General features: G+C 44.9%; 1 protein-coding gene across 1 annotated transcript in view; it reads left to right on the plus strand.

Annotated features, from left to right (window-relative positions):
- Positions 1 to 1,567: 1,567 nt before the first annotated feature.
- Positions 1,568 to 14,311, plus strand: part of LOC139384611 (leucine-rich repeat serine/threonine-protein kinase 1-like) — a 90,923-nt gene continuing 78,179 nt past the window's right edge. Inside the window, exons 1-7 of the mRNA XM_071129431.1 lie at positions 1,568 to 1,607; positions 1,877 to 2,110; positions 2,345 to 2,508; positions 3,017 to 3,154; positions 9,692 to 9,804; positions 10,961 to 11,031; positions 13,028 to 13,157. Of these exons, the coding sequence (XP_070985532.1) occupies positions 1,568 to 1,607; positions 1,877 to 2,110; positions 2,345 to 2,508; positions 3,017 to 3,154; positions 9,692 to 9,804; positions 10,961 to 11,031; positions 13,028 to 13,157 (890 nt within the window). The remainder of the gene's footprint in view (positions 1,608 to 1,876; positions 2,111 to 2,344; positions 2,509 to 3,016; positions 3,155 to 9,691; positions 9,805 to 10,960; positions 11,032 to 13,027; positions 13,158 to 14,311) is intronic.

The following is a 14,311-nucleotide window of genomic DNA, read 5'->3' on the forward strand; positions in this document are numbered from 1 at the left end:
TTACAGTAAAATAATATAAATGTGTGTTTCAGTCTCCAGGTTAACGTCTCCTCCATTACAGTAAAATAATGTCTCAATGTGTTTCAGTGTCCAGATTAACATCTCCTCCATTACAGTAAAATAATATAAATGTGTATTTCAGTCTCCAGGTTAACGTCTCCTCCATTACAGTAAAATAATGTCTCAATGTGTTTCAGTCTCCAGGTTAACGTCTCCTCCATTACAGTAAAATAATGTCTCAATGTGTTTCAGTGTCCAGATTAACGTCTCCTCCATTACAGTAAAATAATGTAAATGTGTTTTTCAGTCTCCAGATTTAACATCTCCTCCATTACAGTAAAATAATGCCTCAATGTGTTTCAGTCTCCAGGTTAACGTCTCCTCCATTACAGTAAAATAATGTCTCAATGTGTTTCAGTCTCCAGGTTAACGTCTCCTCCATTACAGTAAAATAATGTCTCAATGTGTTTCAGTCTCCAGATTAACGTCTCCTCCATTACAGTAAAATAATGTCTCAATGTGTTTCAGTCTCCAGGTTAACGTCTCCTCCATTACAGTAAAATAATGTCTCAATGTGTTTCAGTCTCCAGGTTAACGTCTCCTCCATTACAGTAAAATAATGTCTCAATGTGTTTCAGTGTCCATACGACCCATTCTGTTGGACCAAACCTCAAACGCAAATAGCGAGTTGAAACCGCTTGTCAGAGAAGAAGTGATTTTTAGTATTTTTTGTTGTGAGTGGCAGGGGGAGGGGCTTGGTCTGTGTGTGTAAAGAGGGGAAGCGAGAGGTTTCATATATCAGCCAGCCCTAGCACACACACACACACACACACAACCCCCTTGTAGGAACACACAATTCAGTCTCATTCAAAATACTATTTTTCTTAACCTGAAAACCTAACCTTAACCCTTAACCTAGCTGCTAACCCTAAACCTAACCTTAACCCTTAACCTAGCTGCTAACCCTAAACTTAACCTTAACCCTTAACCGAGCTGCTAAACCTAAACCTAACCTTAACCTTTAACCTAGCTGCTAACCCTAAAGCTAACCTTAACCCTTGACCTAGGTGCTAACCCTAAACCTAACCTTAACCCTTAACCTAGCTGCTAACCCTAAAGCTAACCATAACCCTTAACCTAGCTGCTAACCCTAAACCTAACCTTAACCCTTAACCTAGCTGCTAACCCTAAACTTAACCTTAACCCTTAACCTAGCTGCTAACCCTAAACTTAACCTTAACCACCCTAGAAATAGCATTTGACTAACAAAATGTCCCCAGTTGGTTGTTTTGTTAGTTTACTATTCTAGTTAAACAGGTTCACTGCAGTGTGTACAGTGTACACACACATTTACACTGACTATACCAAACATTAGGAACACCTTCCTAATATGGAGTTGCACCCTCCCTTTTGCCCTCAGAACAGCCTCAATTCATTGGGGACATGGACTCTACAAGGTGTCGTTCCACAGGGATGCTGGTCCATGTTGACTCTTTCAACAGTTGTGTCAAGTTGGATGTCCTTTGGGTGGTGGACCATTCCTGATACACATGGGAAACTGTTGAGCATGAAATACCCAGAAGCATTGCAGTTCTTGACACAAACCAGTGTGCCTGACATCTACTACATATCCTGTTCAAAGGCACTTACATGTTATGTCTTGCCCAGTCACCCTCTGAATGGCACGCATACACACTCCATCTCTCAACTGTCTCAAGGCTTAAAGATCCTTCTTTACCCTGTCTCCTCCCCTTCATCTACACCTACTTGAAATGGATCAATAAGGGACCATATCTTTCACCTGGGTTCACCTGGTCAGTCTGCCATGGAAAGAGATCTTCATGTTTTGTCCACTCTGTGTATCTAATATCTGTAGTCTGCTGTTCTACTGATCTCTGTTGTATTGTTAACCTCAGCATCTCACTTAATCCTGACGTGTGTGTGTGTGTGTGTGTTCGTTCTCTGCTCCTGTCCTACTGTAGACTTCACCAGGTGAATCTGTCTCAGAATGAGTTGACCAGCTTGCCGTCCGGACTGCTCCATCTCACCAGAGTCCAGAGGCTCTCTGCTGCTAAGAACAAGCTCACCTCCCTGTTTGACATTCCTAATGGTATGATCCACCGCATGTCAGAGTGGTCTTTGCTCTTTGTCACAAATGTATATCAGTATGTTCTTAGAAGGGTTCTTAGGATTTTATTCTGATCTCAAATGGTTTCTCTGCTATCTATTTTGTCTTTATTTGTTAATGTGAAGCACATTGTATTGCTACCTTGTACAAAATGTTTTGGTTTCTACAAATGAAGATTGATGAATGAATTGAGTGCCCTCTTCTGCTCCTCCTCAGGTACTAACTGGATAGGTCTGCGTAAGCTGGAGGAGCTGGATGTGTCTGACAACTGTCTGACCAGTCTTCCCTCTGCTGTTCTTCACTCTTTCAAATCCCTCACTTCCCTCAAAGTCTGCCGGAACAGACTCACCAGCTTCCCTGACCCCTGGGCCTGCCCTCTGGTAGGCAGACACTACACTAGACACTACGGCCTTGTTCCATTTGGAACCCTAGCACCTTCTTTTAGGTCCTACCCTGTTTAGTGTTCTTCTCAAAGATATCTATTAATTGTATCTCTATGGTTCCCCTGGTAGGAATAAACTAGGGCCTGGTTCCTTTTGGTTCCCTAGCACCTTCCTGTATCTCCTGTCCCCTTTTAAATGCTCAGTTCTGAAAGGACTGGATTGGTGAGAGGAATATAGTGGAAGCTCCAATGGAGAGCTGGGTAGAACCATCATACTAGTTGCTTACACCTATCCAGTCCTTCTAGATTTGTGACCATTGTTGGCGTAGAAGCAAGAAGGTACTAGGTATTGAAATGGAAAGTGGTCATGTCTTTTAAATCATACAGATTCCTCTCAGCGACTCTTCACCACCTCCTTTGCCCTCTTGTATTCAGAACTTGAGTGATGGTTTTGAAACATCTTCTGGATGTTGTGAGTCATTGATTGGTGATGCCCCCCTCTGTAGAAGCACTGTCGAGCCTCATCCAACGCCATCGAGAGTCTTCCCAATACCATCTCCATCTTCTGGAGAACTCAGCTGCAGGAGCTGGATTTCTCAGACAACGTCATCAAGGAGCTGCCCTCCTATATATTCGAGCTGGAGGTAAGGTTGGGTAGCACTAGCATTGTTTGGCCTAGGCTTCAGCTCACTGGGCTAACAGGGTTTTGAGTTGCACATATAATTCAGGTTCAATATTTGGGCAGTCTGAGCTGTACATATCACAGGTTCAATACCTGGGCTATTATGCGCAACTCGAAACCCTGTTAGCCCACTGAGCTAAAGCCTAGGCCAAAGCAGCTTAACAACACTGGGAGCAGTGCTTCCTGCATGGTAGTTCATGACTGAGTCCGTTTGGGCCTGGCTAGAAACATTGGATTTGTTGACTTGATGGGTCTAACCTAAATAAGCCTCCCTAAACCTCCATAAGCTTTACTGTATTTGGGCGACCAGACCAAATTCACATAGAAATGTGCGTTATAGATCTCACTCATTAAAAGCAAGTCTAAGAAGCTGTAGTTCTATTTATGCTATTTATATGCTTCCAATTATTAAGTAAAACATTTTGGGTTATTGAAAATATATTTCACAGCAGTTTAGATGGTACAATGATTCTATACTCTGATTTTTTTTGTCACATAAACTGAAATTAGGCAAACTATTAGAATTTTAGCAATGAGGAAATGGCTGAGGGATCTCTGCGTATTGAACCTTTTTAAGTGGGGCGGCAGAGTAGCCTAGTGGTTAGAGCATTGGACTAGTAACCGGTTGCAAGTTCAAATCCCCAGGCTGACAAGGTACAAATCTGTCGTTCTGTCCCTGAACAGGCAGTTAACCCACTGTTCCTAGGCCGTCATTGAAAATAAGAATTTGTTCTTAACTGACTTGCCTAGTTAAATAAAGGTAAAATATATATATTTTTAAAGTAACCACTCAGAAGATGAGGATTTCTGTATTAAACCTGTAGTTTACCCAATGACCTCAAGGTGGCACTGCTGTACTACTCTGCAGTCAGTGAACCCCAACTGAAACAATGATTCAAATCAAATCAAAATCCAATTTTACTAGTCACATGCTGCCGAATACAACATTTCACCTTACAGTGAAATGCTTACTTACGAGCCCCTAACCAACAATGAAGTTAAAAAAATATGAATAAGAAATAAGTAACAAGTAATTAAAGAGCAGCAGTAAAAACAATAGCGAGACTATATACAGGGGTGTACCGGTACAGAGTCAATGTGCGGGGGCACCGGTTAGTTGAGGTAATATATACATGTAGGTAGAGTTATTAAAGTGACTATGCATAGTTGATAACAATAGCAGTGGTGTAAAAGGGGGGGGGGGGCAATGCAAATAGTCTGCGTGACCATTTGAATAGATGTTCAGGAGTCTTATGGCTTGGGGGTAGAAGTTGTTTAGAAGCCTCTTGGACCAAGACTTGGCGCTCTGGTACCGCTTGCTGTGTGGTAGCAGAGAGAATAATCTATGACTAGGGTGATCTATGACTATTTTTAGGGCCTTCCTCTGACACCGCCTGGTATAGGTCCTGGATGGCAGGAAGCCTGGCCCCAGTGATGTACTGGGCCGTAGGCACTACGGTGCCTTGCGGTTGGAGGCCGAGCAGTTACCATACCAGGCAGTGATGCAACCAGTCAGGATGCTCTCGATGGTGCAGCTGTGCAATCTTTTGAGGATCAGAGGACCCATGCCAAATCATTTCAGTCTCCTGAGGTGGAATAGGTTTTGTTGTGTCCTTTTCACGACTATCTTGATGTGATCGGTCCATGTTAGTTTGCTGTTGTGGACACCAAGGGACATGACACTCTCAACCTGCTCCACTACAGCCCCGTTGATGAGAATGGGGGCGTGATCGGTCCTCTTTTTCCTGTAGTCCACAATCATCTCCTTTGCATCGATCACATTGAGGGAGAGGTTGTTGTCCTGGCACCACACGGCTAGGTCTCTGACCTCCTCCCTATAGGCTGTCTCGTCGGTGATCAGGCCTACCACTGCAGTCATGAGTGAACAGGGAGTACAGGAGGGGGTCCAGGTACAGAGGGAGATGTTTAGTCTCAGGGTTCTTTGCTTATTGATGAGCTTTGAGGGCACTATGGTGTTGAACGCTGAGCTGTAGTCAATGAATAGCATTCTCACATAGGTGTTCCTATTGTCCAGGTGGGAAAGGGCAGTGTGAAGTGCAATAGAGATTGCATCATCTGTGGATCTGTTGGGGCGGTATGCAAATTGGAGTGGGTCTAGGGTTTCTGGGATAAAGGGGTTGATGTTTCTTTTTTTAAATTTGACCTTTATTTAACCAGGTAGGCCAGTTGAGAACAAGTTCTCATTTACATCTGCGACCTGGCCAAGATAAAGCAAAGCAGTGCGACAAAAACAACAACACAGAGTTACACATGGGATAAATAAACTCACAGTCAATAACACAATAGAATGTGAGCCATGACCAGCCTTTCAAAGCACTTCATGTCTACAGACGTGAGTCCTACAGGTCGGTAGTGTGTCTTTGGCATCATTAAATTGAAGACTGTTATTTTATCAAATCAATTCTCTGTAATTATTATTATGTGATTAAACTAATCATGTAAATGTAATTAACTAGCAAGTCAGGGCACCAAGGAAAATCTTCAGATGACAAATTTATATATGCATTTTCAGATATTTTTAAATCTGATCAATTAGTCTTCTAATGAATGAATGCTTCTTTACCTCATATTAGTCTCATTCCAAACGTCATAAATTGTTGGTTATCTGCACGAACCCAGCCTTCACTATGAATCATCCATACATCAATTGTCTTAATCATTTATTTACTAACAAATAAATAAATAATCACAGAAAAGCACAAACAAGCAAACAGTAGATGTTTACAAGGAAATGATAGGGAATGTTCCCTAGTGGGCTAAACCGATATGGCAGCTTGGTTGGTTAAGGGAAGTGGGTGTGGACTGAGAAGGCCGGGAAAGACCAGAGTCACTACACAGTTGATAATTATTATAATTGAAATGTTAATCCTTTGCACATGAACGCTCACTCATTCGGGAATAATTGCAATCAATATATATATTTACTCTCAGTGTGTCGTCAGGATCTCTGTTGGAATCGTCCTTCTTTCTGTTGGAAAGTTCCAAGTCTCTCTCTCTCCCATGAAGTCTTTTGTTTTTAGAATGGATACTACAGAGTCCCATTCAGAAATGTTCTTATAGAATAGATCTTTCGGCGGTTGTCGGTCTTTGCATTGTTGACACAAATTCTAGCTGCAGACTAGTAATTATCGAAGATTTGCTCTTATTCTGTCCGTATCGATAGTCTCAGAGTTGAACCATTTCCACCAGTGTAGCCAATGCTCCACGTGGTTTGGTTAGGAATTCAACAATTGAGGAATGCATGGTCTCTACTCAAACCTTAGCCCTCTCGGTAATCAAGGTACGCTTGGTCTGAAGTGGGCTTCTCCTGGTGGGGGTTATATTCGGAACAGCAGAAAAGGCTGTCCCATGATGCCAGATCAATGTCTGTGCTCATGGGGCGGGCAAATGATTTAGTTCACTTTAAAGGGAATTGGATTCTCTTTCATTAAACAGTTTAAAATCACATTACATCATTTCACAAATAGTTTCATCTTTACTCATTCATTTTATATAATAATAAAAAAATATATATTTATTTTATTTTTTACAATTTTACCCCCCTTTTCTCCCCAATTTCGTGGTATCCAATTGTTTTAGTAGCTACTATCTTGTCTCATCGCTACAACTCCCATATGGGCTCGGGAGAGACGAAGATCGAAAGTCATGCGTCCTCCGATACACAACCCAACCAAGCTGCACTGCTTCTTAACACAGCGCGCAACCAACCAGGAAGCCAGCCGCACCAATGTGTCAGAGGAAACACCGTGCATCTGGCAACCTTGGTTAGCGCGCACTGTGTCCGACCCGCCACGGGAGTGGCTGGTGCGCGATGAGACAAGGATATCCCTACCGGCCAAACCCTCCCTAACTCGGTCGATGCTAGGCCAATTGTGCGTCGCCCCACGGACCTCCCGGTCGTGGCCGGTTGCGACAGAGCCTGGGCACGAACCCAGAGTCTCTGGTGGCACTGCGCCACCCGGGAGGCCATAACGGAGACTCTTGTATTAACAGAGTTATGGTAATGTGGCTGTATTACCATAAAATGGACCGGTTGTAGCTGGATTCTCCACCGACCGTTTACGCATTCTCCAAAACATGGATATTGTTCAGTTCTCAAGTTCTGTGCGGTAAAAGAAGTTTCTTTGTTCTACTGTGAACCCACTCTCTATATACTGCATGGCTGGGGGGGAAGAGAGTCTCCTCATGGAATTTACGACCTGAGATAACAGAGCCTGGGCGTAGGGGGAAGAGAGAGGTGGTGAGAGAGAGGGGGATGGTACTCGCTATACCCAAAGAGGGCCACGTCATGACAGTAGTCATTTAGGCAGATTACCTTTGTGTTTTTGGGCACAGGGACTATGGTGGTCTGCTTAAAACATGTTGGCATTACAGACTCGGACAGGGAGAGGTTGAAAATGTCAGTGAAGACACTTGCCAGTTGGTCAGTGCATGCTTGCAGTACACGTCCTGGTGATCCATCTGGCCCTGTGGCCTTGTGAATGTTGACCTGTTTAAAGGTCTTACTCACATCTGCTGCAGAGAGCGTGATCACACAGTCTTCCATAACAGCTGGTGCTCTCGTGCATGTTTCAGTGTTATTTGCCTCGAAGTGAGCATAGAAGTAGGTTAGCTCATCTGGTAGGCTTATGTCACTGTGCAGCTCTTGGCTGTGCTTCCCTTTGTAATCTGTAATAGTTTGCAAGCCCTGCCACATCCGACGAGCGTCAGAGCCGGTGTAGTACGATACGATCTTAGTCCTGTATTGACGCTTTGCCTCTTTGATGGTTCGTTGGAGGGCATAGTGGGATTTCTTATGAGCTTAGAGTCCCTCTCCTTGAAAGCGGCAGCTCTAGCCTTTAGCTCAGTGCGGCTGTTGTAGGGAATCCATGGCTTCTGCTTGGGATATGTACGTATGGTCACTGTGGGGACGACGTCATCGATGCACTTATTGATGAAGCCATTGACTGTTGTGGGGTACTCCTCAATGCCATCGGAGGAATCCCTGAACATATTCCAGTCTGTGCTAGCAAAACAGACCTGTAACTTAGTATCTGCTTCATCTGACCACTTTTTATTCACTGGTGCTGGTCACTGGTGCTTCCTGCTTAAATTTTTGCTTGTAAGCAGGAATCGGGAGGATAGAATTATGGTCAGATTTCCCAAATGGAGGGCGAGGAGAGCTTTGTATGTATGCATATATGTGTGTGTGGACTAAACGTGGTCCAGAGTTGTTTTGTTGTTGTTTTTCCCTCTGGTTGCATATTTAACATGCTGATAGAAATTTGGTAAGACTGATTTAAGTTTCCCTGCATTAAAGTCCCCGGGCTAATAGGACCGCCGCCTCTGGATGAGCGTTTTCCTGTTTGCTTATGGTGGAATACAGCTCATTCAGTGCAGTCTTAGTGTGTTAGTCTGTGGCGGTATTTAGACAGCTATGAAAAATACAAAAATATATATCGTACATCAGCTATTTTCAAAAATACATAGTCCGCCGCCCCTTGTCTTACCAGACGCCATTGTTCTATCCTGCCGATACAGCATATAACCAGCCAGCTGTATGTTGATAATGTTGTCGTTCAGCCACGACTCCGTGAAGCATAAGATATTACAGTTTTTAATGTCCCGTTGGTAGTTGAATCTTCCGCATAGGTCATCGATTTATTCTCCAAAGATTGCACGTTTGCTAGCAGAATGGAAGGAAGTGGGGGTTTATTCGATCGCCTACTAATTCTCAGAAGGCAGCCCGCCCTCCGGCCCCTTTTTCTCCACCTTCTCTTCACGCAAATGACGGGGATCTGGGCCTGTTCCCGGGAAAGCAGTATGTCATTCACGTCAGGCTCGACTTGTTAAAGGAAAGAAAGGATTCTGATAGTGTGTGGTGAGTATTTGCAGTTCTGATGTCTAGAAGTTATTTTCGGTCATAAGAGATGGTAGCAGCAATATTATGTACAAAATAAGTTTAAAAAGTTACAAACAATGTAAAGAAACTAACAAAAAAACACAATTTGGTTAGGAATACGTAAAACGTCAACCTTGTTCTCAGCGTTAGTACGATGAATCACGGTACGCTTGATTAGGTTTTAAAGATATTAGCGTAACAGTAATAATGAATGGAAACGGATGTTAAGTTTAATTTAGGTTCCTGAATTCCGAGGAGAACGATGGAGTGTTTCATTTACCTCAGGAATGCTATGGGCTTTATGAAGCAATTTTCCAAATATTTGTGAAGGAATTAATGCAAGATTGTTGATTATAGTGGCATTTGCGGTGTTTCATTGGAATAGAATAGAGGAAGAGAAACAGAAGAGTGAGAGAGTGAAGAGAGAGAGTGACGCCAACGGTAGACAGGGAAATGGGGACACTAGATGTAAATTAAGTTGTCATGACCACAGGCCATGCTTTGGTGACACTGTCTCTTTCTCCCTCTTTCCCTCCCTCCCCCTTTCTCTCCCTATCTTTCTCTCCCTCCCCCTCTCCCACTCATTCTCTTCATCAGGCCCTGGTCTCTCTCAGACTGGGTAGGAATCAGATCTCCACTCTCCCGGCACCCAACAAGTGGAAATGCTCTCTGCTCAGAACCCTTGACCTCTCCAGGAACCATCTGGGCAAGTAGGTGAAAGGTCATACATCTTACCACTCACACTTAGGCCCCGTCCAGAAACAACTACTAGCCCCTAGAAACTTGTTTAGATCTAAAGGTGCTAGATACTGAGTTCTGCCTGTGGCTATGGAGCCCTGACCTGTTCACCGGACGTGCTACCTGTCCCAGACCTGCTGTTTTCAACTCTCTAGAGACAGCAGGAGTGGTAGAGATGCTCTTAATGATTGGCTATGAAAAGCCAACTGACATTTACTCCTGAGGTGCTGACTTGCTGCACCCTCGACAACTACTGTGATTATTATTATTTGACCATGCTGGTCATTTATGAACATTTGAACATCTTGGCCATGTTCTGTTATAATCTCCACCCGGCACAGCCAGAAGAGGACTGGCCACCCCTCATAGCCTGGTTCCTCTCTAGGTTTCTTCCTAGGTTTTGGCCTTTCTAGGGAGTTTTTCCTAGCCACCGTGCTTCTACACCTGCATTGCTTACTGTTTGGGGTTTTAGGCTGGGTTTCTGTACAGCACTTTGAGATATCAGCTGATGTAAGAAGGGCTTTATAAATACATTTGATTTGATTTGATTCAATGGGATAGGAGTTGTTTCTGGTTGGGTTCTAAGTGTCTAGGGTCTAGGGGCTAGGAGTTGTTTCTGGACGGGGTTTAAGTGTCTAGGGCCTAGGAGTTGTTTCTGGACACGGCCTTAACCTCTTACTTTTAATATTTTCCTCTCACTTCAAGGCCTGGTTCCATTTTTAACCCTAGCTTCCTCTTTACCCTTGTCCATAACGTTTTGGTGTTAGCAACGTTGGGTACTATGGATTAATGAAGGTAATATGGTAGAGGTAGGACTTGGGGGGAGGGGTAGGACTTGGGGGAAGGGGTAGGGGAAGGGGTAGGACTTGGGGGAAGGGGTAGGACTTGGGGGAAGGGGCAAACTACTGTAATGGTACCTGGGGCTATATGCATCAAGCGTCTCAGAGTAGGACTCCCGATCTAGGATCAGGTCCCGCCCTATCTTTATTCAGGCCCCTAATCTTATTCATTATAATCTCAAAGGAAAAACTGATCCTAGATGAGCACTTTTCAGCTGACATGGTAAACAATAAAAAATACAACCAAGAATGCATGAATGTGATGGAAGTTGGAACCGTTTTGTTTCAGGACTGAGGAGGGACCCAAAACCAGGAGGCTGGCCTTCCTGACCACATGGCACCGGAGAGACCCGGACCCAGGTACTGGTTCCGGACTCATGTGGACTGGCGCTGTTGACTGTAGTGTTACTTTAGTGGTCTAACATGGACTGGACTTTTAAACTTGACATGACTGGACTGAACCATAGTGGTCTGTAGTGAACTGGACTTAAACTGGACTAGACCCATCTGTCGTGGTTTGTAATGAACTGTAGTGAACTGGACTGAACCGATCTGTCGTGGTTTGTAATGAACTGTAGTGAACTGGACTGAACCGATCTGTCGTGGTTTGTAATGAACTGTAGTGAACTGGACTGAACCGATCTGTAGTGGTCTGTAACAGGACTGGAGTGTAACTGGATCTGTGGCAGTCTGTACTGGATCTGTGGCAGTCTGTACTGGATCTGTGGCAGTCTGTACTGGGTCTGTGGCAGTCTGTACTGGATCTGTGGCAGTCTGTACTGGGACTGTGGCAGTCTGTACTGGATCTGTGGCAGTCTGTACTGGGACTGTGGCATTCTGTACTGGATCTGTGGCAGTCTGTACTGGATCTGTGGCAGTCTGTACTGGGTCTGTGGCAGTCTGTACTGGATCTGTGGCAGTCTGTACTGGGACTGTGGCAGTCTGTACTGGGTCTGTGGCAGTCTGTACTGGATCTGTGGCAGTCTGTACTGGGACTGTGGCAGTCTGTACTGGGTCTGTGGCAGTCTGTACTGGGTCTGTGGCAGTCTGTACTGGGTCTGTGGCAGTCTGTACTGGGTCTGTGGCAGTCTGTACTGGGTCTGGCAGTCTGTACTGGGACTGTGGCAGTCTGTACTGGGTCTGTTGCAGTCTGTACTGGGTCTGTGGCAGTCTGTACTGGGTCTGTGGCAGTCTGTACTGGGACTGTGGCAGTCTGTACTGGGACTGTGGCAGTCTGTACTGGGACTGTGGCAGTCTGTACTGGGACTGTGGCAGTCTGTACTGGGACTGTGGCAGTCTGTACTGGGACTGTGGCAGTCTGTACTGGGACTGTGGCAGTCTGTACTGGGACTTTGGCAGTCTGTACTGGATCTGTGGCAGTCTGTACTGGGACTGTGGCAGTCTGTACTGGGACTGTGGTAGAATAATTACTTTGTTGGTTGTCTGGTCAGATTCTCATTCTGCCGGTTGTGGCATGGACAGAGTTTAATAAACAGCCTATATGAGCAGTGATGCTGGTCACATTTGGGTCCAAAGCCCTTGCTCATGTGGTTTGGAAACCCCTCTATGCCTCTCATCACGGTCATCTGGACCACACAGTCTTAACCCAGTCATGCTCTTTCACTCTCCTTTCTCTCTCTCCCTCCATATCTCTCTTTTCTCTCTCTCCCTCCATATCTCTCTCTTTTCTCTCTCTCCCTCCATATCTCTCTTTTCTCTCTCTCCCTCCATATCTCTCTTTTCTCTCTCTCCCTCCATATCTCTCTCTTTTCTCTCTCTCCCTCCATATCTCTCTTTTCTCTCTCTCTCTCCCTCCATATCTCTCTTTTCTCTCTCTCTCTCTCCTCTCTCTCTCCATATCTCTCTTTCTCTCTCTCCTCTCTCTCATATCTTTTCTCTCTCTCTCTCCATATCTCTTTTCTCTCTCTCCCTCCATATCTCTCTTTTCTCTCTCTCTCTTCATATCTCTCTCTTCTCTCTCTCCCTCCATATCTCTCTCTTTTCTCTCTCTCCCTCCATATCTCTCTCTTTTCTCTCACTCTCTCCCTCCATATCTCTCTTTTCTCTCTCTCCCTCCATATCTCTCTTTCTCTCTCTCCCTCCATATCTCTCTTTTCTCTCACTCTCTCCCTCCATATCTCTCTCTTTTCTCTCTCTCCCTCCATATCTCTCTTTTCTCTCTCTCCCTCCATATCTCTCTTTCTCTCCCCCTTCTCTGACCGCTCCAGCAATTAGTAACCCCATACTGTACATCCTGATCCTGCAGTGACTGCTGATGGTCATTGACCGTGAGAGTGTGTGTGTGTGTGTGTGTGTTTGTGTGCGTGCGTGCATGTGCCTTTCCCCTGCTTGACAGTATGCCCAATCGAGTTTCCAGTAATTTTGCGGGATGCTTTGGAAGTGCTTTCCTTGAACGACAACCAGCTGGAGTGTGTGCCCCAGTCCGTGTGTGGCCTGAGAAACCTCATGGAGCTCTACCTCTCCAAGTAAGTGCCCCAAGCCTCATCACACTAGCCTCCTTTCCTTGTCTCTTTTCCCTGTCTCCTATCAATCTCACCCAGCTCTTTCACCACATCATTTCTCTAGTTACGTCCCTAGACTGACTATACTTTTCTTGTCTCCTCATCTGCTTTCCTCACCAAGCTCTCATCCCAATTTAAGTGCCCTAGACTTAGTCCCAATCTCCTTAACTCCCTATATTTCCTGGTCCCTTTCCTCCATAACTTCCTTATACTGAGGTGGGACACAACAGCTGAAAACTAACATGGGGGTCTCAGATGTGTTTGTGCCGTCTGGTAAATCCTGTGGTCACCAACCTAGCTGAACACCTGTAATGTAGACATCTGTCCATTCCTGTCATCACACACTGCTAATAAAAAAGCAAAGGAGACAAGGAAAGGAAGCATTTTAGAGTATTTATTACACAGCCCCACTCTCTGGTTGTCCTGTCCAGTCCTTCCTGTTGTGAACTGGTTTGGAGGCAGCTGTTGCCAGCTGTTTTCTGTGGGTCACCAGGGTCACTGTTCTCTGTCCACTTCTCACAGTCTTCCAGACTGGAGGCTCCAACAGGAATACACGGGCTATGTCCAAAACGACACCCTATTCCCTACATAGTGCACTACTTTTGACCAGAGACCTATGGGCGTCCCAATGGGCCCTGGTCCAAAGTAGTGCACTATGTAGAGTCTGGTTGTGGCCCAGAGTGTGATGTTGAGGTTTAGCTGGAGATCCTCTTTCCCACTCAGACGTTGTTTTGTTGTCATCCAGTCCTGTGTAATATCGGTCATGGTAGTCCAGGCTAGACTAGTGAATAGAGTTAGTTCTCATCCAGAACAATAAGGCGATGGTCTCACCTTTAGCCTTCTGCCATATGCTTGTTTTCCCAGACACATGATGACCAGTCAGTCTTCCATGGAATAATACCCATTGAAAGTGGTTCTTAGCCCAACATGATGACCAGTCAGTCTTCCATGGAATAATACCCATTGAAAGTGTTTCTTAGCCCAACATGATGACCAGTCAGTCTTCCATGGAATAATACCCATTGAAAGTGGTTCTTAGCCCAACATGATGACCAGTCAGTCTTCCATGGAATAATACCCATTGAAAGTGGTTCTTAGCCCAACATGATGACCAGTCA

This window comes from Oncorhynchus clarkii, chromosome 26 (assembly GCF_045791955.1).
Source record: "Oncorhynchus clarkii lewisi isolate Uvic-CL-2024 chromosome 26, UVic_Ocla_1.0, whole genome shotgun sequence".
NCBI lineage: Eukaryota > Metazoa > Chordata > Actinopteri > Salmoniformes > Salmonidae > Oncorhynchus > Oncorhynchus clarkii.